Genomic DNA, 24,142 nt, shown 5'->3' on the forward strand with positions numbered 1-24,142 from the left:
AGTGTCAGAATTGGGTTGATCAGTTATATGGTGCATCTTGTGAGTCAGTACTGTGTTCAGGGCCTTCATGGTTTTCCTGTGTGTTAGACCTCCTTTATATGTTTTTCTTGTAATCTTTTTCACTTCTTAAAAACAAAACCAAAACAACAACAAAAAAACCAAACCAAACACCTTACCGTTTCTGTTGTTGCAACACAAGGATTCCCTGCAGGACTGCTGTGCTATGTAACCACAAAAAAGCCCGTTCCTCTGTGTCAGACTGATGAAAAACTGGTAGCAAGCAAGTCCAGTGTAAGTAGTACATCAGTATCACTTGTTTTGGTACCTCTTGGCAGTTTTCAGCATGTTCACATAAAAACAGAATGTAGAGGCCCCAGTACATGTTTTGGTGCATTTCTCGGTAGTCCAATTTTCTCATTCTCAAGGAGAGCGTGTCTGTATTTATACTTAAGGAGTCTAAATCTTAAAAGGAAAGAAAGGCCCCAGAAAATGGCAGGTATTTTAAATGTGTGCAGTTGTATCTATAATAAGTCTCCCAAAGCAACAGCTAACTTCAGGAAGACAGCAGTGGGAAATAACATTTGGTTTTTAGCTCCCAGCATCACTGAATTTGCTAAATATTCACATACAAACAAAATGACACAAGCAAGGGACACTATACAAATTTTGACAGTCATAGCCATTCAGTAGCCATCCATAAAACTCTGAAGAATCATCAGAATTCAGAGGAACTATGGTTAAAATATGTCTTGTAAGCGTTAATAACTGGGATGCTTATTTCAGGCTCAGAAGCCCACACTCCGTCTTCGTTTCTGTTCTTCCAGCTCTAAGGACCACCAGTATTTCTGAGTAGTAGAGGTCCCCATGGCACTTGAAGAAACTGTGTTTTTTACCTGAGCGTAGAAAATCAAGAGAGAGAGGACAAACATTGTACCTCTTCGTCAGAGTATCAGACCTCGTACAAAGTGGGGCACATGAGCAGAGAAAGCGAGTGTCTTGGTTTGATTATTTTCATAGAATCACAGAATGTTAGGGATTGGAAGGGACCTTGAAAGATCATCTAGTCCAATCCCCCTGCTGGAGCAGGAACACCCAGATGAGGTTACACAGGAATGTGTCCAGGTGGGTTTGAATGTCTCCAGAGAAGGAGACTCCACAACCCCCCTGGGCAGCCTGTTCCAGTGTCTGTCACCCCCACTGAGAAGAAGTTTCTTTTCAAGTTTAAGTGGAACCTCTTATGTTCCAGCTTAAACCCATTACCCCTTGTCCTACCGTTGTTTGTCATTGAGAAGAGCCTGGCTCCATCCTCGTGACACTCACCCTTTGTATATTTGTAAACATTAATAAGGTCACCCCTCAGTCTCCTCCAAACTAAAGAGCCCCAGCTCCCTCAGCCTTTCCTCATAAGGGAGATGCTCCACTCCCTTCATCATCTTTGTTGCCCTACACTGGACTCTCTCCAGCAGTTCCCTGTCCTAATTTCCCTGATTCTGTTGGGGTTTTTTTTGTTTCTTTGGGTGGTTTTTTTTTTTTTGGTTTGGTTTCTTTGGTTTGGTGGTGTTTTGTTTGGGTTTTTTTTTTAAGAAAGGATTCTGGGAAGAAATGTCAGCGAAAACACTACCTAAAAACCCCAATACCTAAAATAAATGGTGTGGGAGTGTTGTATGCCTGCAAGCTCTCCCTCCATGGACAAAGGTGAGCGATGTCCTACTACAGTGATAAGTCCTGACATGAAGAAAACAGATTAGAACATTTGAGTTTACTGTCTAGCAGAGACAAACGGCGTATGTAACATTATTAGTGTCACAGAGAGATTGACTGCCTGCCTTCCTGTTCCTTGTTCAAGGAGATTTCCATTTACCCTCATCTAACTCCAAGATAAAGAAGGGACCATCTGTTCTTTCTCCTTCACTCCCTTCCTTATTATGGTCCTTTGTTCTCATGGTCTCAAATACTAATTCATCCTCCCCGTGTCCTCGGTACATTGCCTGCTCTGTCAAATCCTATCTTTCTGTTGGTCTGGTTTGCCCTTAGCTGTTTCCTATGTTTCCTTATGCATTGGCATATGGATTTCGGTGTTTTAGTGTATGTTTCTCTGCTGTGCCAACGTTCTCCAGCAGCCCTGGGGCTGGTTGGAGGCCCGGGGAGGTGTCACAGGACACAGGTCCACGCCGCAGCACTGAGCGTGGGATGTGAAGGACAGGTCTCGGCTGGACTGCTATGCCTCTTTTATGTCAATAATCATTCTCCTTCATGAGAAATGCTTCAATACGCTCAGAAACAGAAAATAAGTTCTGCCTTCCACGTCTGCATGGATTTTTACCAAAGAATTTACTCTGATGTGTTGCCTGCTCACAAAAGGCAGCCTTCAAGAGTGATGTGTCGTTATGATCTCACTACTCAGAAGACAGACCATTCAGCGAACATCTGTTTGTGTGCTGGTGACTGTGGACAAGGATGAACTTTGCTAAAATCATTTTTACTGTAATAGGGATTTTACAGGGGGCTTGTTTGTTAGCTCTCCTGCTCTCGTCCTCTTCCTGCATCCCCATTAAGAAAAACTGCATTAATGCTACCGGTGGTGAAACTCATACCTGTGAAGGCAGTTGTTGGAGTTCTCATGCAAATGGGGCTTCTGGCATTTTGATGTACTCTGTCATTGAGGGCAGCCCTAGGAACCACACGATTAAAACAGCAGCTGCCCCAGTGAGAGCAGTGGGGAAGTTCAGGGAAGAAATACGGTGTGGACAATGGCTTTGTGTACAGCTCTGGCATCACAGCAAAACCTAGATAAATATAGCTCTGCGATGGTTTTGTAAACAGTGTCTGCCTTTCTCTTCTTTAACATCGCTCTAAGCCTGTCTTGTGTACTTGATCTCTTACATGTGTGTATATCTTACTATATATAAAGAGATTGCACACCAAATAGTGATTCCTTTTATATCCCAGCCCTTTAAAAACATATAATGTGCTGCAGGTTTTAAGTTCCAGTGAATCATCAAATCAGATTGAAGGCATAGCTGCAGTTTTGCAAAAACAGTCACCATGCAGTAGTGTCAGGACTGTCTCTGGAGACGTTTCTAACAGACATCTTTGTATATTTAAACTCAAATTAATGAATGTCACTACATGGGAAGGAGAAAAATATTAAGCGTCAGCATTTTCAGTTGCTTCATATTTTATTTTGGAATTGAGAGAAGGCCTCAAGTGGCACAGAAATAAACACTCTCCCAGTTTATTTGTAGTACAATTCATCATTCTAAATTGTGTTTGTGTAAATTCAGCATCTGTTTTCAAAGAAATAATTTCTGCGCTGATTTTATTTGAAAGTGTTTGTCGTCCTGCTGTACGTCGTCATGCATATGTTTCTCTCAACAGAGTTTGCCCTTAGGATAGTGAGTGCTCCGATGGCCCTGGATTTGGCGCTGGGCACGGTGTGCGACCTGCTGCAGCGGTGGGGGCAGAGCCGTGCCGGTGTGCCCGTCCTGCTGGGCTGGCTGCTGGGGGACACCGACCCGAAAACAGGCCCAGAAGCTTCAGCCCCGGTAACGTTAACCCTGAGTTGCTATCGCGCGTTGGGATCACTACGTTTCTGCAGTCAGTTGCAACAGGATGAAATACCTCATCTGATGAAGCGTGGTGTTCACTACTGCAGTATAATAGATCTACAATTAAAAAAAAAATGAATCACATGGACAATATTTAGAATAAAAATAGTTTATCTGTTTCCTGGTAATACCAGTGTAAAATTAAAGAAATCAACAAGCAAACATTGAAATACATCAAGATTTACTTAACAGATCCTTGTCGACTGAAACATACGGAGGCTGTAACTGATTGTGTTCAGTATCCTTGCAGATGATGATTTGCCTTGAAATCAAACTGCTGCTGTGGGCGCCAGGCACATCTGGCATTCAAGCACAGCCTTCTCCCAACTGGTGGCTTTTCCAGAGATGTCACCTAAATATTTGGTAACTTCGTGCTGCCTTCCATAGGACTGATTCTGCTGTACAGCACATGAAACAGCCTCGCTCACATCAGTCATTGTCTGCAGAAGCATCATTTGTGTAAAGAAAAACTTTGCCACGCTGGTTCTGTAAAACCTAGTGCTGTATATATACACTGTGCTCCCTTTGTCTTGAAAAGACTGTACAAATTAAAATAATGCTGGAAGGTAAATGGGAAGGAGCAGGAGCAGCTACATCTTGGAGAAGTTTGTTGACAATTAATATGACCCATGAAATATATTATGAATCTTTCCTTAAGCCTTTGGTTTAGGTATGCCTTTCTGATGTTTCACTGACTGATACAATTTTCCTTTTCCATTTAATCCACTCAAAAAGCTCCATGACATAGCAAATTACCATACTGGTTACAGAGGGGTCTCGGTGAAATACGAGACAGTTTCACAGGGGAAGGCAGGCACATGTTAAGGATTAGGACTACTATTTACTTCCACTATTTCCCAAGAGTTATACCATAACTGCCTCATTTTTGAAGGTATAATTTCTTTCACAAAGTAGGAAACTTTTTAATTGTGTTTTCCCAAACCTTTGAAAAACGATGCATGTGAATGCATATGAATCTTTACCTTTTTTTTTCTTTGCTATGAAGAAGCTATTCTGTAACAGCCTCTTCTCATTATTTATATATATATATATAATTCATATATTTAATAATGTTCTCATTATTATCAAGACTGAAAGTCATTTTCTAATCACTGTTTGTTTTTTTCTTTTCTTTTTGTTAAGGAAGAAAACGATTACCTGTTTGATAAAGGCGAAGTGAATTTTTGGGCAGAGAAGTTGACTCATGTCAGACAACTTAGTAAGCATCTTTTACTGCTTATATCAACAGCTCATCTAACTTTACCAGATCAAGGAGAACTTAATCGACTATCAAGAATAGCACTGGACCAAGCCCAGCTTGTTGGACACCTTCTTAGAGCGCTACCTCCTACTCCAGAATTTACCAAAACGGCAGAATTCACAAGATTGTCTATTCAAAATGAGAGAATATCGGTCTGCCTTAAGATATTAGATCTGCTGAAGACTGATGGTACTTGTAAAAATGAAAATCTGGAAAAGTAAATTACTAGAAGTTCATCTGCAGGGAGCTGCACATAATTCACTAGATGGGCAGAGGTACTGAATTCTAGCGATGCTCGAGGAACAAGGGATTGCTATAATGACTCGGTAAAGCGGCAACAAGCTATTCAGTATTCAGGCTAAAACCACATTTTTAATATATGAGGCCATTATTTTTTCTTTTTTTCTCAGATGTGCTGAGGGAGACTGTTCCTTTTAAATGCATTTGCTAATTTCTTTCAGCTGAGCATGGTTTATTATAGCTACTGTAGGAAGTCAAGCAGCTAAACCTAATATTTTCCATTCATCCAGGTGCAGGCCACCTGTAGTTGTGTTACATTTTTATCTCAGATTTTTACCTCCTGTGTTTTAATCCTGAGAAAATACTGATTTTTTTTAAAATCTCCTTTCAAGATGTAGAATGGTAATTATTTAATATTTTTAAAAATTTTACTTTATTGCTAAGTGTTTCTGAAAGAAAACAAACAAACCGTGGCTGCTTTGTCCATGACAATTTTTAGACTGCATTTTAAATTTTACTGCATTTTCCTCTGGAGGAAGGCAAGGATTGTCCCTTTGGTGGGAACCTTATTTTGTAGATGAAAACAGCACTAGCTACACTCCTGCATGCCTCTTTTTTCCCTGTAAAACAAGTAACTACTTTTATAAAATTGCTTTAAAGTGAAGATCGCTGTGTTCCAAGCAGCTGTTCCATTTTGAACAAAATGGTTTCATCTTTACTTTCGAAACACCTTGTTCTGCAAGCAGCCCTGGAAGGTAATTACGGCCCTGCTCAGCAGTTAGGCCTATTAGAAGAGATATTGGGAGATGCTGTGATGGGTGCCCAGGTAGAGCAGTTGTGGGGAATATACCAAGTGTTCAACCATTTCACCCTCCAAAATGCAACAGCCTTTGTTGTGCTTTGCAATTTTATTTTTTGTTTGTTTTCCTGGGAACTGAAGTTGGTTTCTGATATGAAAATGAGATGTCGAAAATAAATATTTATGCTATAAGTCTGTGTTTTGTTCCTTCAGCCCAGGGCTGTGACTTGGCGTTTGGCTGCAGCCAAAACAAAGCTGTGCGGGGGCGGCCATCCTTAGTTCAGCCTCCCTGGAACGGCGACGTGCCCAATAAACCACTGCTTGCTTGTAGTCTCCGCACCTAATTGTGTATTTTCGCGCAGTGCGCTCGTAAATCTCGATGATGACGATGATGATGCAGGTTAATTAGCAGCTCTTCCCACGGCGGGTGCTCTGCGTGTGGCGGCGCGGGGCCGGCAGGTGGCGCTGCAGCACCGCCGTGCGCGCCGGCCGGGATTGGACCCCTCAGTGCCAGGGGCTGGTTTTACCTCACTAAGGTCTGGCTTAGCACTGCCGGGGACTGGTTTAACCTCACCGGGGGCTGGCTTGGCAGTAACAGGGTTACTCTGATTTAACCTCATCAGAGCCTGGCTTAACCTCGCCAGGGCAAGGCGTCAGTTCGCCCTGGCTGGGTGCTGTGGTGCCTGATGGCCGATTGCTTCCCACTTCTTGAGTTTAAATAAGAGTCTGCTGTAAATCAGGATATGCTTCTGAGTTAGGCTTAGCGAACATCTGAATGCTGCATGAGCCAAAGTCACTAAAAACAAAGCAATAAAAAAAAATTAAATACTTTTACAGTTTCCAGGATTCAGGGTTACTTATATATGTCATTTACAATGAAACGTGAGGATTTGATAGGCAAAAGGGAAAGGTTAGACTCTGAGATGAAAAGATGTCTCACAGAATGCATGTTACCCAGCTTAAAAAGCCACACTCTGAGTTAGGCTAAAAATTAGTTTGCATCTGTTTTGAGCTTCTGGGGAAAGAACAGCCCAGATTACATCTGGAATCTACTCTTAAAAATAGTCAAGACCTGTGCAATTAATTAACAGCTGCCGGTTTTACCACACCTTGACATTTTTGAACTAGTGTGGCAACAGCTTTTACAGTAGAAAACAAACAGGACTTTGTATAGTTTTGAAATTACAGTAAGGTTGTGTGACGTTAATCACTGACATGAGCAATGTAAGACTCTGTAGTACTAGACGCTGGCAATGGTTTTATTGGATTGACTTTAAAATGCGTATGCCTATATATTCAATGTCAACGAATGGATAAATGCAGATGTGTAATTGCATAGTAGTAGATCCACAGTGACCATAAAACTTAAGTAACTTTGTGAAGCCTTGAGAACCTGGTTAATCAGTAACCCAAATAACTTAAAAACTCAGTCTTCCTTATTGTGGTTTTAGAATGCAACTGAAACCCGCCATCCCGCCTTAGTTTATGGAGAGCAAATAAAAATATATCAGCTCACATACATTTCACCACACACTGCTGGTGAATTGAGTTACTTTATAACTACTCAAGAACCTTTAAACCCTACACAGCAATTACGGGAGAGTGTTAGCAAAACCTTATACCAGAGCACTTATCTGCCATGCGCTTGATCAAAGTCACTTTATCAAAGTATTCCTCCAAACGCCGCTGACACGTTGCTCCTTGCATGACTCTCATCATAAGCCGTAACCCGCCCGCAGAGCGGTAGGCGGGAAAGGCAGGAGGAATTTTAAATTTGGGGCTGGCAATCCGTGCGCAGGCGGACGCGGGCACTAGGGGGTGGCAGATCCCCGCGCTGCCGCCGGCCCGTCCCAGCCCCCCCGGGCCGTGCGGGGCCGCCGGCGGGAGGAGGGACGGGCGGGAAGCGGCTCCGGTTGCGCCCCTCCCAAAAGCGAGCGGGGGACTTGCCCGAGTGAAGTGCCGGGATACGGGAAAGAACGGGGTCGGGGTTTTTTATTGCTCCAGCTCCTCCAGCCCTCGTCTTTTCCGGGAGTTTTTGTTTTGTTTTGTTTTTTTTCTATTTCTGTTGATAAGCTCAGCCTTAACCTCACAGGCTGGGCTTTCTCCTCCGCGGGTGAGCGCTCACACGCAGTGCGGGGGGGGTGCAGAGCCGGGTCCGCGCTGCGCACGGTGGGTCCCGCCTGCTGCCCCCCCGCATCCTCGGGAGGGGAGGAACCAAATGGGAGCGTGAGCCGCACGGCGGCTCGGGGACGAGTGTGAAAACCCGACTCGAAGTGCTCGAAACACCACCCCCCCACCCCGCGAAGTTGCCTTCCTTTGCAAATGTGTTTTCAAAGTGCAGGGTTCCTGCTGACGTGGTCAGATTTGCACCCTCGGGTTTCCAGGGCCTGACATCCCGACTCGGAAGCTGAAGAGGATCAAACGCCTCTGCTGGCTTTAGCAGCTATAAAACTTTACACGTCCATTTTCCCCCTTCCCATTTGTCCCGGGGCTGAGCAAACGCGGGAAAGGACAAGGGGTGCAGGGCCGCTGCCTGCGCCGCCTTTCCTACGTCGTGTTTGCGCAGCCTTATCGGCGCGGGAGGGGGCAGGGCGAAGGGGGGGTGTTTGGCGCGGCGGCTCCCGGCCCGCCCTGGACTACAGCCCGCTCCCGGGACGGGGCCCCGCCGGCACGGACCTGCCGCTGCCGCCGCCCTCATCCCGGCGGGGGGGGGCAGCCCGGCGGGGGGGCCGCCGGGGCGGCAGCGGGGCGCAGGGAGCGGGGCGGGCAGCCCGCGACGAGGCTGGCGCAGCCCGGCGGGTCACAAGACCTTGGCGGCTGCTGGGCCGCGGTGCGAGGGGTGTTGGGACTGAGCGTGGGAGGGGTGCGGGAGGGGGGTGTGGGGGGATGGGGGCCGCACATCAGCGCGGCTGCTGCGGGGTTAACGTCGCTTCCCCTCCGCGTCTGCCCGCCAAGCTCTCCAAACATTAGAAAGGGGAAATAAAAAACAACTCGGACCGCTCAGCGAGGGGGAAGCGGCGGGGCGCGCACCCCGTGCCCAGCTGCCGTCCCGCCGGTCGCACCGGGGCAGTGCGAGCCCGACCTTTGTTTCAAACCAATTACGTGGCAAAAGTTTATTTTCGGTGGGGCGGGAGAAAGAGGTGTCCCCAGCGCTGCCGCGCCTCTCCCACGGTACTGCGCTCCCGCCTCCGCTCGGCGGCGGCCGCCACCCGCCCTGCGAATGCGCGGGCAATGCCGGCCCGCTCAGGGGGCTGGGGGCGCCGCTATTTGGGGAAAAGGGTGCGAAGACGGGAGCTTCACAGGGGCCGAACACGCAAGGCACTGTGCTACTCTGCCTCGGCCGCTTCCGCGGCCCCTGCCCCGCTCTGTGCCGCCCGCGCTGTCGGCGCACCCGGCTCGGGGATACCGGAGGCTGACGGCGGGCAACACGGCGGCACGGCTGCTCCCCGCCAGCCCCGCAGCGCAGCCACCACCCGGCCGCGCCGTTGCTGCCGGCCCTCTGCAAAACTTGGCGCGACCCCGCGGGGCGGCCCGGCCAGTCGGGGCGGGCCCGCCGGGCGGAGCGGGGCGGGCGGAGCGGGGCACCGCCCCCGCGGGCCGCGGCCGCGTTTATATGGGGGCGGCGCGGGGCGCCGCGGAGTTCCCGCAGTTCGCTCGCTGCTGTGCAGCTGCCGTCGCCGCCTCGGCCCGGCACCCGCCGTCCCGCCCGCTGCGCCGGGAAGGAGACGGGACCATTTCGGATCTCAAGCAAACGGCCCCCTCCTATCTAGTCGTGGCTTTTCCAAACCCTCCGAGGAGAGCGGGATCTTTCGGTCCTTCCTGTATTTCCGATCATTACAGGATCTAGAAATGTCGACGACACTTTTATCTGCCTTCTACGACATTGACTTCTTGTGCAAGGTAGGGAGGAGCGTAGTTCCCCAGGCGCGACCCGCTGCCCCGGGCCGGTGCCGAGGTTTGCAGGACGGCGCTCCCGGCGGCTGGGGCTGGGGGACGAGTGTTGGCGGGGCGGCAGGCCCGCGGCCGCCCGGGACGGAGTGCGCGGCCGGTTCTGCGGGCGGTTCGCTGCCTGACAGCTGGCCGGTTTAAAGCAGCGCGGGTCCTGCTGCAAGGCGGCTGATGCAAGCCTGCGAGCCCCGGAGAGGCGTGCTGCACCCTCGCTGCGGGGGCTTCTGGGGTGTTGTTTTTTTTTTCTGAAGCTGTAGAGGCGCCGAGCTGCTCTGCAGGCACTCGCACACAACTGCTGCGCTCCCGGGAGTAACTTCATAAAAGTTGCTCATGCAGCAAAGCTTGTAAGGGTGTTTCTCCCCGGCTCTGCCCCGCTCGCCCTGGCATCACAGCGCTTGCGGCAGAGCCGCTTTTGGGGCTGGCCGGGGGGCGCGACACCTGCCTCGACCCCCGTGATGCGTCCGCCGGTGCCGCGGAGGGGGTGCTGGGCGCCCGCGGGAGCCTTGTCGGTGGGCTGGTGGTCACCGTGCAACACGCGCTCTCTCTCCCGCTCCCTGTCTCCCCCGCCCCCCTCCCCCCCCCCTCCTCCCATCCCCCGCCCCAACAGACGGAGAAGTCCCTGACCAACCTCAGCAGCATGCTGGACAAGAAGGCCGTGGGGACCCCGGTGGCCCACCCCAGCTCCAGCTTCGCGCCAGGCTTCCTGCGGCGGCACTCGACCAGCAACCTGCCGGCGCTGGCCGGCGGCTCCAAGTTCCCCAGCCCCACCGGCTCCAGCTCTTCCTCCAGCTCGTCCTCCTCCTCCTCGTTCGGCAGCCTGAAGGAGACGGGCTCCGGCGGAGGCGGCAGCAGCAGCCCCACACCCCTGCTCAACAAGGAGAACAAGTTCCGGGACCGCTCCTTCAGCGAGAACGGCGAGCGCAGCCAGCACCTCATGCAGCAGCTCCAGCAGCAGCAGGCGGCGGCCGGCAAGGGGGGCGGCTCCGGCGGCGGCGGCGGGGCCCCCATCAACTCGACGCGCTACAAGACGGAGCTGTGCCGCCCCTTCGAGGAGAGCGGCGCCTGCAAGTACGGCGAGAAGTGCCAGTTCGCCCACGGCTTCCACGAGCTGCGCAGCCTCACCCGCCACCCCAAGTACAAGACCGAGCTCTGCCGCACCTTCCACACCATCGGCTTCTGCCCCTACGGCCCGCGCTGCCATTTCATCCACAACGCCGACGAGCGCCGCCCGGCGCCCGGCGGGGGCACAGCCGCCCCCCCCAGCGCCGCCGCGGCGGGGCCGCACCACCACCCGCCCCCGCACCCCGCCGGCAGCACCGGCGACCTCCGCGCCTTCGCCCCCCGCGACCACCCGCTGGGCGGCGGCGGCGGCGGCTTCGGGCACCCGCGCGGCGGCGAGCGGCCCAAGCTGCACCACAGCCTCAGCTTCTCCGGCTTCTCCGCCCACCACCACCACCCCCCGCACCCCCACGGCGCCGCCCCGCCGCCGCCGGGCGGCCGCCTGGACGCCCCCCTGCTGGAGAGCCCCGGCGGGTCGCGCACGCCGCCGCCGCCCGCCTCCGCGTCCTACTGCGAGGAGCTGCTCTCGCCGCCCTGCGCCAACAACGCCTTCGCCTTCTCGGGCCAGGAGCTGGGCAGCCTCATCGCGCCCCTGGCCCTGCACACCCAGAACTTCGCCGCTGCCGCCGCCGCGGCCGCGGCCGCCGCCGCCTATTACCGCTGCCAGCAGCAGCCGCCGCCCGGCGGGGCCTGCCCGCCGCCCCCCGCCTCGCCGCCCTTCAGCTTCCAGCCCCTGCGCCGCCTCTCCGAGTCGCCCGTGTTCGACGCGCCGCCCAGCCCCCCGGACTCCCTCTCCGACCGGGAGAGCTACCTGAGCGGCTCCCTCAGCTCCGGCTCCCTCAGCGGCTCCGAGTCGCCCAGCCTGGACTCGGGCCGCCGCCTGCCCATCTTCAGCCGCCTCTCCATCTCCGACGACTAGGGGGCCGGGGGGCGCCCGGCCGTGCGGCTGCCGAGCAAGTAAGTTAACGAGCGAAGAAAGCGAATCCTCCTCTTTTTTTATATATATCTATCTATATATACATCGAGAGCTGAACAAAACAAGGCATTTTGCAAAAGGGCAAATGACACGAACTGAACAAAACTTATTTTTATAGAGAGACCTTGGAAGAAGGGGATTTTTGTTTCGGGGTTTTTATCTTGTTGTTCTTTGGAGACAAGTTATGATATGCACCAGCAGCAGCCATTCCATCTGTGTTCAAAAAAAAAGAGAAAAAAGCATTAGAAAAGACCACCTGAAAGCAACAATCAATCTGGGGAGCGTGTGTCCTGCCTGCCCAGCTCCTCCAAACCTTCAGACACACACACAAAGTTACAAGCTAGTTTGTCTTTCAATCCAGTTTAAGTAAAAACACAGAACATACTAAACCTATAAGCTTTTTTTTTTAAAAAAAAAAAAGAAAGAAAAATCCAACATCCTGCCAAGAATATGCCTTGATAACAACTTTCCTTTTTATATATCTATATATTATTATTATAACAAATGCTAAAACCTTCATTCCAAAGTTTAATATTGGTTCCATTGCCACCACTTAGTGGATGTTTGGCTTAGAACAATTTTTGTTTGTTGTTGCTTTATTTGGAAGCACTCAACTGAGTTTAGTTTGTAATTGTTGGAGAATAACTGCTGATTTTTTTTTTTAATTTTTTTTTTAGCTGTTTGAGTTGATTGCATGAATGAGTCACTGCACACAACTCAATATGAAACTATTTAACTTATTTATTATCTTGTGAAAAGTATACATTGGTAATTTGTTCATACTGTATTTATCGGGTATGATGAAAAGCAATAGATATATATTCTTTTATTATGTTTAAATTATGATTGCCATTATTAATCGGCAAAATGTGGAGTGTGTTCTTTTCACAGTAATATATGCCTTTTTGTAACTTCACTTGGTTATTTTATTGTAAATGAGTAAAATTCTTAATTTAAGAGATTGTATGTAATATTTATTTCATTAATTTCTTTCCTTGTTTACGTAAATCTGAAAGATTGCATGGTTTCTTTATAGAAATCGGTCTCGATGCTGTGGAAGTAGTTTGAGGAATTTCTATGGGTTTTTTGTTTTGTTTTAGAATGTAAATGGTTGTAGCCCGTCCGAGTTGAAAAACAAAAAAGAAACAACAACAACGACAAAAAAGACTGACTTAGCAATCAGACTTCAAAGTGGCAAATCTAATTCAGACTTGTTTAAAGTAACCAAAAAGTGTTTTTTGTTGCCTAACTCCACCAATCACACTGTGATATAGTCTCAAAGTATGTAGCAATAATTGGGGGGTCCCAGTATTATGTCTCACAGTGCCTTCTTGAGGGTCCATGCTTGCCTTAAATATCTCTCAACCAAATAAGTATTTTTCTTAATGCTTGAGATAATTTGAATGTAGGGATGGGTTTTAACTACAGCAAAATTTCACCACTCTTTATTTTATAAGAATGGAGGCCATCTTTGGATCTGAAACTTTATACAGTACATGAACATATCTTGTTTAATTGAATTCCAAAACTTGTAATTTCTTTTTTTTTTTTTCCTTATGTAGAAAGTCGTGAGTTTTCAAACTTTCCTGGACAGTGGATGAATGAGCAGTAGCTTAGTTTTGTTTGTACATAGGTACAGATTGAGCACTATGTACTCTTTTGGACTACTTTAACAGAAGTATGTTTTGAATGTAACTAAAGGATAAGTCAACTTGAGTTGTAATATATTTTTCGGGAGTCAGTTCACTACAAATTGTGTGAGACTGTAAACTTTGTACTGTAAATGTTTTGTAGTTCTCCCAATAAAATTTTTTTGGAAAAAAAAAGAAAAAGTAGCTTTTCAAACTGTTAGAGCTGTGCCTGCCAGGCAGTGAGTGTTTCTTGCTAAACACCCCCTTGCCCTCCCAGTCACAACTGTGTCTAGCTACAGATTAACCAGTTTGCACTGCAGCTCCAGTCCACTCCTGCAGCAATCACTGGTCGGGGGCCAAAGCTAATAAACACTTCCAGAAAGTTCGCGTTACCGGTGTGCTTGTGTACTGTATGCTGTCTGCCCTTCCCCCCCCCGCCCCGTGTGGGTTTTTTTTGTTTGGTTTTGTTTTTGAAACGGGTGAAGGATCAAACCTTTGCTACTTGTAGTAGCTAAACAGCTGGAGTGGAAAAATCTAGTAATGGCATTTATCGGTCACACGGCTTATTGGGGAATGTGTGAAGGTACCATGAGCCTTCCTGGCTGGTTTGGGGTAAGGAGGAAATGGCAGTTTGGGTAATAAAAAGGCATAATTAAGGTTTGCTCTTTGTCCCAAATGCTTTGTTCTTCTTCACTCTGAGGAATGCGAACTTCTGCCTCAGCACTCTCATCACCCAGCAAAGGGCATATTGGTGTTAGTCGGGTGAATGTTCAATGTGTTAATCAGTTTTCAGGGCTTGGGTTTTAAACAACTTATCTGAGGATATATTTACATAACAAAATACTTGGTGGCCTGGGGTCTGTGTGTCTGTTAATGCTGAGGAATTTTCCGAGTGTTCTCCACATTTCGGTCCCTTATTCCAACCTACCCCTTCAAGTCATGATTTCTACAGGCTCATTTTTGTTCTTTTGTCATACTAATAATAAATGTTGTCAACATTATGGCATCTCTGCGCTGCCTGGACTGCCATGGTACTTTCTATAAATACAAGGTAGAATGTAATACGGGTGCCATATGTTTGTGTAACAAACCTTGGACTGACTCTCAGTTTAAAATTAAAACAAACGTAAGCAATGTATGACAACACAGTCCAGCTACAGCAATCTCTTTTTTTTTTTGTTTGTTTGCTTTGTTTGTTTTTTTTTTTAATGGATTGGTCTGATGTTTTGGCTCAGAATTAGAATTGCTCCCTTAGATTCCCAAACTAATTTCTGAAGAAATCCCATTTTGGTGCTGCATGCACGGTATCCCCAAGCACGGCCGGGTCCTTCTCTGGGTATCCCTGGTGCAGATCTCATAGCTGTGAAGAGGAGGCTTTTGCCAGGATTTTGCAGGAACAGCGAGTAGCTCTGGGTTTGCCCAGTGCCTAAGCTGATACCTTCACTCACTCTTGGGATTTTGAAGCTATCCGTAAAACTAAAACTGAGTTAATTGGGAATGCATGTCTCATTTAGTTTTCTTCCTTCCCTACGTATGGTTTTAGCTTCTCCCCCTTGCCAACCTCTTCCCCTGAGCCCGCCTTTTTGTTGTCACAGTAGATAAGGACTTTATTTATTGCTATATTTCACTTATCTAGGACAGCTGTACTCCATCAGGGCAGTACTTTCATCTTCCCTGCGGTTTTCTGTTGGTTGAATGGGACCTCGGTGAGGGTGCCGGGGTTGGCTTTGGTGTCTCCCGGCTGGAAGAAGAGCTCTGGAAGCTTCACAGCAGCATGAAACACAACTGCATCAGTGTCAACAGCGGGGCTTTGTGTGTTGGAAAGGCTGCCAGGACGGGGTGGGTGACAGCCCCCCGGTGTCCCCCAGCAGGCTGGTGGCCTGCCGGAGTGTGGGGAGGCCTGAGCTGCCCTCAGCCCTGCTCTGAGCCAGCGATGCTCCGAGACCCACTGCCCCGCACCCCGTTCTGTTTGTACCTCTGCAGAAGTGTTCTGCTGCGGTGCTATGTGCGGCTGTTCAGAAAACCAGAAGTCCTTGAACTGGGAAGATAAGTCTCTGTTTCTTGCGCTGCGTAATCAAGTGTTAACCTTTAAGCTTGGTGACTTATGTTGTTTATTTAAGCAAATGTCCTTTTGCTTTCATTTCAAAAGTCAGTGAAGCATGTAAAGCTGGTCAGACCATTCAGAAATTTCCTGATACCTTGCAATAAATTGATAAACTCTGCATAAAAACAAACTTTTTCTTCAAGAGCTTATGGTTGAGATGCAGCTCCAAGGTCTCTACAATTCCCGTTAGGGAAGTGATATTTCTTTTAATAGTTGGGGCACTTACAATGACTTTGAGGAACTGGAAAATGGGGATTTTACTCGTTATTGTTTAGGAGTGAGTCTTGCATGCTTGCTTTAGTTGATAACCTGAAATTGCAGCCAAGGTGTAAATTTACAGGAATAGATATAATGGTGTAGATCTTGAAATGGGAATTGATTTAACATAGCTTGGTATGATCATTTTCAAATGTATCAAGTCGGCAGTTTTCATTTTTACTCCTTTGTCCACTCACTTTTTTTTGGGGGCTTTTTACTTGCGTGGGTTTTTCTCAGTTTGCCTTCTTCAGGTACAGTGGGTGTGCTGTAACTCCAGTGCTTTTGCTTTCTCTGGGCTTTGGGTTTTGCTGCCTGACCCAGGTTAATGTAAAAAGTAACCCAAATTCAGCACACACAGCTGAACGCATCACACACCACCAAAAAAACTCCCAGCAGTGTGCCGCGAAGCACAGGAATGCTGCTCTTCACCTCGTGTATCGTGGTTTGGGCACGAGCTGATTTCATTGTATGATTGATCCTCAGTTCAAGTGTAGAAGCTGTAATTCACAGCCCAGTCTGTGTCACCTGTGGAAGAGGGCACATCTCCACCGGAGGAGCTGGTGGGCTGCCGGCTCCCCTCTCTGCTCCATTGCTGAGCGCAGAACACAGCAAGCCAATAACTCAGTGGTTAAAAACATAGGCAGGGGATCAGCCCTTTTCCAGAATATCATTTAAGTGTCCAACGCAACTCTTACATTACTTTGAAAACTAAATAGTTGCCCTCCTTCCATTTTTTGTCCTATCCTATCATTAGGTATGCAGCTTGGATTTAAAATAACTAGATAAATAAAGGGTGTATCTGACTGCCTCATTTTCAAAGAAGGCCCAAGATTTCATTTTTGTTTATGATTAAGAAGTACTAAGTTTTATTTTTTCATTTTGCTAGTATAGCACTGAAGCCAGGATACTTGTACTATATATTTTTAATTGTGTGGTCTGTCCTTTCTTGCTGACCTTGACTGTGAATCTTGATTGGTGGAGCTTCAGGTGGTGGTGCTCATTGATAAGGCAGGACATTTCAGGTGTTGCCTGCTGAGCCTATAGGCTTTAGCAGCACATTAGCTCTGGAAACTAAAACTTCACTTTCTGGGCCTTCAGCTCAAGCTCACGTTCCTCAGTGGTTTAAGGTGAAGAAGGTACTGGGCTTCCCACTTTGTCGCATCTGACGTATAGTTACATCGTCCCTTCTGCCAACCCTGCAGCTGGTTGGTACCTGCCCAGAGTGACCACAGCCACCCTGTAAGTGCTCATCTGCTGAAGGAGTGGAAGCTTGGGACAAAAACAATATACTTGAGGTGAGACACAGCAGGTTGCCTCCACTAACAGCAGTTCCTTTGCTCTGCTCCTCTCTGGCCTTTTCTGATGCCCTCCCTGAGCTGGTTCGGGTCACTGATGTGGCAGAGCCCCCGGCACCCTGCTCGCAGCTTGGACCATGGGGTGCAGGGTGGGCGCTGGGTCCACTGCCACCAAAAGGTCCACTCTGGTGCTCACCGTGCCTGCCTGGGGGGTTGATGTGTTTTATTAACCAGACAGAAAGGAAAAAAAAAAGGTGTTTTCTGCTGGGGCAGAGTTGAAGGGGGTCAGTAAGGAGTCTGACAAGTTTCAGAGCTGGTGTGAGGGAGGAGGAGGTGAAGCCTGCATCCCAGAGGGGGGGCAAGAGTGACAAGATGGACAACAAGGGATCTCCCCACCAAGCTGCTAAATTGGATTAGTCCTCCTCTGTGGGTTTTGCTCCGTTTGAAGAAACATTGTTTCCTCCTCAGTTCTTTGGGAAATTCTTGGTAGGCCCATTTAAAAACCGCTTTTCTGTATTGGTGATTGTAAATGACTCACATGGACCTTGAGTATTTATTGTGCTGTTTGAAAAAATACTGACATTTAAGGTAAGGCTCAAATCAAAATAGGGTTTAATGAATATATCCCTGAGTAGTTATTTTGTCTGGCTTACTGGAAATCAAGTAATGGTTGTGTGGCAAAGCTCTGCATCTTCTAAGTTCTGAAGGTGAAACAAAATGCTTGTTATCAGCTGGCATAGATGTAGCAGGTTGTGTAATTTTTGCTGCATATGTACTGAAGAACGTCGATTTATATGTCTAATTCCTTTATTAATATTAAGAATTTGACATTGGGAGAGGAGGGTAGAAGAATAAGATTCTTTCCTCAAGGTCTACAGGATCTTGTCTCTAAAAAGAACTTTTTGTCTCAAAGCTTAGTCAAACAGATACAAGTAATTTCATCTCTCCTTTCAAAGAGGTATAATGGATGTGTTAATGGAGGCATTTTGGGGTGAACCCCCGCCAGAATTGGCATTCCTGAAGAAAGCAGGCAAAATTACCCTGACAAATCTCCTCTCTGTTGCTGAAGAGGGATAGATGACATCTGCCGAGTAATTTCTATTCTGTACACCATCTGAGAAGGAAATACAGGGTAATTTAAAACCCCCCTTTTTTTTTTCTACCATGGTTAATAAAATAAACAGGGAGCTGGATATGCTGAAATCTAAATACAAGGGTCCTATATCAATGGATTATTACCTTATCTTTTCTGAATGTGACGTTCACTTGAATACCTGGAATGGTAATAGCTACTCAAGATAAGAAATGGAGGGAAATTCAATAATAGTAAGAGGTCTGGTAACTTATGAGATCTTGATTAGCCTTCAGCTGCGCTTAAATGTTGGAAAAGGATTCCCTGTACTGTATGCAAAGGGAGCTAAATAGCAGTATGGAAACCATTCCCTCATGGCAGAAAAGCACTAACAACTGCCTTTTGTATTAAGGCTTTCTTGTATCCACATATATATATATATATATATATACATGTTAACCTTCTGACTCTTCCATGAATGACCATTGTTTACCATAATGTTTAATCACTTTTCATTTGCAGCTTTGCTAGCTGTGGATGGTAGGTAGCTCTGGTCCCTGCAGTGGTCCCAAAGCTCTTGCCTGGTTGCAAGGGTTGCACATGCAGCTCTCAATCTCCTAAATACTATCAAATCTGAAAGTGGACTTCCTTTTCTTAGTAGAGGCTGTAATCCAGCTTAATGCCATTGGGGAGTGTTTTATTCTTTCCATGGGTGAGCGAGCGAGCCTGGAGAAGGAATAAGGGAACTCTGGCCCCTCCAGCTGCCCACCCCAGGAGGGTCCCTGAACTGGTGTGACACCTCGTTGCTGCCCTTGTGTTAAGAGGGCTAAACAGCATGCTGTAAATCTTAGAAGATGAATTCAGTGTTAACAAGTACGTTTTTTAAAGGTAACATTAGAGGAGGAATGCAGCGATTTGCCAATCCAAATGAACACCAAGTCTAAGAAGACAGGAATTTGTTCTCTGCTAGATTGGTGCTCTGATCTGGACTCATCCTATGGCCTTGTGGCTTTAGAACAAAAGCACGAGGGAGGGCAGGAGTATGTGAGTAACACGAGGCTCAGGCCTCCACTTTCAGCATCGGTGCAACTTTATATTGCTTTGAACTGCGTGTGAAACCACAGCCTGAGTTACGTTCTGTGGGTTTTCTGCACAGGTGGTTGAAATCTCAGTATTTATCAAATGGTGTCCAGGGGACAGGAGGAGGCAAAACCTCTTGTAGCAAACTGTGTTGAGCTTTCTAGAGCTAAACCTGAACATTTTGCTTCAGTTTGGCTGTTTTGGGGTTTGGGGAAGTGCATCTAGGAACACTGGGAAGAGGATGCTGAGGAAAGGGAAGGCTGGAAGTCTGCAAAAACTGTCTGCCCTGGAAGTGGTGCATGGCTCCGGGCTAGTGTCAATATTAACACCAAGTCAGGACCTTTCCTGGCCACTCAATATATTTCTTATGGTAACCTGCATCTTAAAATGAAATTCAAAGTGGAATTGAGAATTCATAGCATATTATTGAATATTATCGTTGTCTTGCCAACTTTGATGCAGGCATTCAGTGTGTGTTCAAGTGAATGTTTAGCAACTTCAGCGGTCATTTCCAATCCATCATTTTATACATTGAACTGTGACCTTCAGCTTTCCAAAGGTCTCCAAAGGGCCTTGTAAATTCCTTTGCATTACAGCAAAACTGCTTTCACAATTTTAGCTGGCGAACAGCTGTAGTATAGCCCCAGAGCAGAGGCATCGTATCTCTGTTATATATATTCTGCTTTAGTTAAAAATGATCCTCTGATGTCTGAAGGACCAAGGCAGGAACATATTTTTTTTAACTTTATTTGACTGAAGAGATGCATAAGTGTGTTGACATTTGCTGTATTTCTTTGCATGTACTGACTGAACTTTCTTACATCAGACTTAGATTTGGTTGCTAAGTGCAGTTGCTGCAGTTTGTAGGGTTATGGGTCTGGCCTCCCATTTAAAATTTATCAGCTTCCTAAACACGTTATTCTTAGTGTTAACCTTACATTTTGTCTCTACATACTCTCGTGGAAAACATGCAGCCCAGTGTTAGTCACAGGAACACCAGTTTTCTGTAGTGGGCAAGCAGCACCCTGTTCTAAGTTGTGCAAAGCTGTTTATTGATCTTGTGATTGTAGAAATGAAAGAGTTGCCTGTGTTTTAGCTGGGCTGGTGTGTAGTATATGTGGCTGTGTACATTTACACATGCATATGTGTTTTATGTATTTATAGTTTACATATTTAAGTAAATATAGATGTACCTTTATTTAATGTGTATTTATACTAGATATGTATTTAATAATAGCAACATGAGAATCCTGTCATCCATTTGGCTTCAATCTGGGCGAATACCTTGGTTGGTCATGATGTGTAAGATATTCACAGAGGGTAAAATTTCTTGTGTGAAGATTGATCAGTCACTCACACCACTGTTTAATAATACTTACACAAGTCAGTGACTTGTGGTAGGCTGTTTCATTACCTGAGCCATCATCTCTGTTTCCTGAAAAATTTGATGTAAAATCATGTTTTTTTCTAATAGAGCATTTCGCTTGTGCTGCTTGAGCTTTTATCATGCTGTGTATGTTGCTGATGGGTAGCATGCAACATTTGTGACAGGTCTATGAATGTGACAGTTGTGACTGCAGCCTCTTTAAAGTTGTCATCAATACAGCAAGCGAAATTTGGCACTTGCCCATTATATTATACTCTGCTGGCAGAATTCCAAGCAGATGTTGAGGCACTGTTTAAGGTGAACTTGTATCATTTGTGAAGTAGGAAAGAGGTTCTGAACTTTCAATGCAAACTTTCTATGACTGAAAAGTGTTACAGTATGTACTTGCCTGGTATATCCTGGATTTTCATACACAGGTGAACATACATTAATAATTTGGGAATTGCCAGGCATCTGATTCTGCTCCACAGCATTATATCAATTTGTACGGATGTCATTTAGAATGGCAGCTTTGGCATTCTTGAGCTGATTCATTCCTAGACTAGTTCAGCTCGGGTATACTGTGTCCCAAAATGATTAATTTCCTCATCTCCTACTTACTTTACCTGGGGTGCTGGGTTTTGCTTGGCATTGTGCAGCTCGCAAGGAATCGGTTTTCTGTCTTGCTGTTCTCACTCGCATTGGCGCGCTCTGAGGGGTTCAGTCCTGACTTTCCTCTTTCCTTCATCAATGTGGGAAGCTGAGAGCTACTTCGTACAAATATGAAAGCTTGTTCGAGGAGAAGGCTGCTTCATGTCAGTTTGTGTTAGGACAGTGTTTTAGCGGCATGTTGGGGTTTTTTTGTGTGTCTGTGTGGGTTTTTTTGTTTTTGTTTCTGTTTTTTTTTTTCTCTATTAGACACCAGGTAGGCTGTATCCCTATTTTCCACTGACCTCTGTTGAAAGAAATTGAAAGACTGGGTGTAGGCTTAGATTTAGGTGTGTTTGTATTTGGACAACCTGTGGCTGTTGATGTGGTTAATATTCCATAGCTCTTGTCTCATTATTGAGATTAGGTGACCTTGTAGTGTCTTTTATATGGCAGTTCCTAGATGGATGTGATGGTGGGGTTGCAATAATTGCCTATTGGTCTGAAGTGCTAGACTGAAAACAAGCTTAGTTTAAGATGGCATTACCCTGTTTCCCTTCTTTCCCTCCCCTTCCATCCACCCAAAATGACTCCTCCCTGCCACCGGAGGATGGTTAGTGTCTCTTATATACATAACACTTAGTGGTTCTAATTGGTGCATGGTTTGTCAGTGATTTTTTAACTGGTTGTGGAGGGATTTACAGATATTATTGATGCCAGTTCTAATAAGGGGTTATTCAGTTGGCATAGGTTTTGGGAGAGTAGTCCTTTATGAGGATTACAGATGTCAGAAACCAATAAGAGATGATTGTGCCTGCCTCTTCCTCTCAGCTATCAGGCACTTCCCATGAGAGGGAGCCTCTTCCTCTGATTCAATCACATCTGCAGCCTGAGTGCCAGTGTCTTGGTTTGGGATGGATGACTTGGGTTGTCATGGTTTAACCTGTGTAAGCACTGCTCAACAATGACTAAAACATGTCTATATTATCAACACTGTGTCCAGCACAAATACAAAGCATAGCCACGTATGGCTACTATGAAGAAAATTAACTCTATCCCAGCCAAAATCAAGATGGTATCCACCCCTTACTCCACACCATTTATGTCATGCTTAGGTCTTGTACTATCCAGTACATTCTCATTACCCACCACCACCCTTCTCATCGTTTGACGTAATACACAGATATAATTCCCTAGGTCTATGGACCACCCCTGTGAAATGCCTGTAAAATGTCCACAAAATGTCCATTGAGTTCATTTAGTCAATGACTTTGGGGTCTATCTGTTCTGGTGGTCACTCAGAACAGGAGAGGTGGTGAGTTGCATGGATTTATCGGGCACCAAACCCAACTCAAGTCTGGTCACTGCTGCACTTTCACTGCTTCTTGTAAGGTTTGTCCTCCAGTGATTCAGATTGTTCCTGCTGTAGTGATTCCTATAATGTGCAATTCTAATTACAACAATTTTAAGGTATTTCTATTACAATCTCTACCCCTGATCCCTTTGGGCCAGATTATAGGGATTAACAATGCACTGAACTCCTTCCCTTGCTGCTAGTTTGGGTAGCAATAAGGGGTTCCCACTGGAGTAATTCCTGTAATGTGTGACTCAAATCACAGGTTACAGCAATTTAAAGGTATTTCCATTATAATCTATACTGCTGCTCTCCTTGGATCAGACCATAGGGTTTAACGTTGTGATGAACTCCTCCCCATGCCCCTGCCCTGGCTTGGATTTATCCACAGGCTGAAGTCCCTTAGAGGACAGCTTTGTCTACGAGCCGCAGTCTCTGCAGGGGTATACCTGCTCGAGCATAGACTTATCTGCAGCCACAGTTGCTTTCAGGTGCACCTGTTCCAGCATGGCCTTCCCCATGGGCAGCAATGCCTACAGAGATATACCCTCTCCAATGTGACCTTACCCACAGCCACAGCCCTTTCAGAAGTAAATCTGCTCCAACATTGCCTTACACATGGCTGCAGTCCCTCCAGGGACTGCACTGTCATGGGCTTGTCCATGGACACACACTTTGAGGTGTTCCAGCACGACCTCATATACAGCCACTGATACTTCGAGGTGTATCTGCTACAGTATTGTGCTGGTTTGACTGAAAGTCAGTTAATTTTCTTTGTGCAGTTAGAAACCTTTCTTTTTCATAGCTAGCATGCTAATTATTTGAACTTAGTTTGAGAATAAGCAGATAACAACCCAGCACAGAGCTGATGTTTTTAATTGCTCTGATCTGAGAGGCAAGGACATTCTGAGTTCTCCGCTTACAGGTGTCGAGGAAGCGGGGTCAGAGATGGTACAGAGCTTGACTGACATTCAGACTGATCAATGAGAGTATTCCATCCCAGTAGCATCATGCTAATTATTTAAGAGTGGGGCCTGCCGGGTTTTGGCTCTACCAATCGCTCTGATTCTTTTCTCTCTGTCTCTGGTGGTAGCCTGGAAGTTTCGTTCAGGAAGTTTAGCCTGGCCTTTTGCCATTTTGCAGAGGCCTCTGGGCTTTCCTGCCTTTTTCCTCTCTTCTCTCTCTTTGGGATAAGCTACTGTGTTTCCTAGGACTGGCTGCTCAGTGTGTTCCTGAGGAATTGCCTTGAGTATCTTTTATTTCTATTTTTTATATATATATATATACTAGTAGTTTTTTAGTTGTTTTATTTAACTATGTTTCTCTTTTATCTCAATCCAAGTTTCTCCCTTCCCTTTTGATTTTCTCCCCTGTTGGGGGGGGGGGGATGAGGGAGAGGGTGAGCGAGTGGCTATGGTGATTGTATTGCTAGCTTGCGTTAAA

General features: G+C 46.7%; 2 protein-coding genes across 2 annotated transcripts in view; both read left to right on the forward strand.

Annotated features, from left to right (window-relative positions):
• The window catches only part of THADA (THADA armadillo repeat containing), a gene marked incomplete at its 3' end in the record, with an annotated part of 165,811 nt that extends 160,721 nt beyond the window's left edge, over positions 1-5,090 (forward strand). The window contains exons 37-38 of the mRNA XM_080341089.1: positions 3,379-3,545; positions 4,752-5,090. Coding sequence (XP_080197215.1) covers positions 3,379-3,545; positions 4,752-5,090 — 506 coding nt within the window. The remainder of the gene's footprint in view (positions 1-3,378; positions 3,546-4,751) is intronic.
• A 4,408-nt stretch (positions 5,091-9,498) lies between these two features.
• Positions 9,499-13,791, forward strand: ZFP36L2 (ZFP36 ring finger protein like 2). Its single transcript, XM_080341712.1, has 2 exons — positions 9,499-9,808; positions 10,464-13,791. The coding sequence occupies exons 1-2, from the start codon at positions 9,758-9,760 to the stop codon at positions 11,832-11,834; spliced, it is 1,422 nt and encodes a 473-aa protein (XP_080197838.1). The 5' UTR covers positions 9,499-9,757; the 3' UTR covers positions 11,835-13,791.
• The last annotated feature ends 10,351 nt before the right edge of the window (positions 13,792-24,142 follow it).

The sequence above is a fragment of the Nesoenas mayeri genome (genome assembly GCF_963082525.1).
Source record: "Nesoenas mayeri genome assembly, chromosome: 3".
Taxonomy (NCBI): Eukaryota; Metazoa; Chordata; class Aves; order Columbiformes; family Columbidae; genus Nesoenas; species Nesoenas mayeri.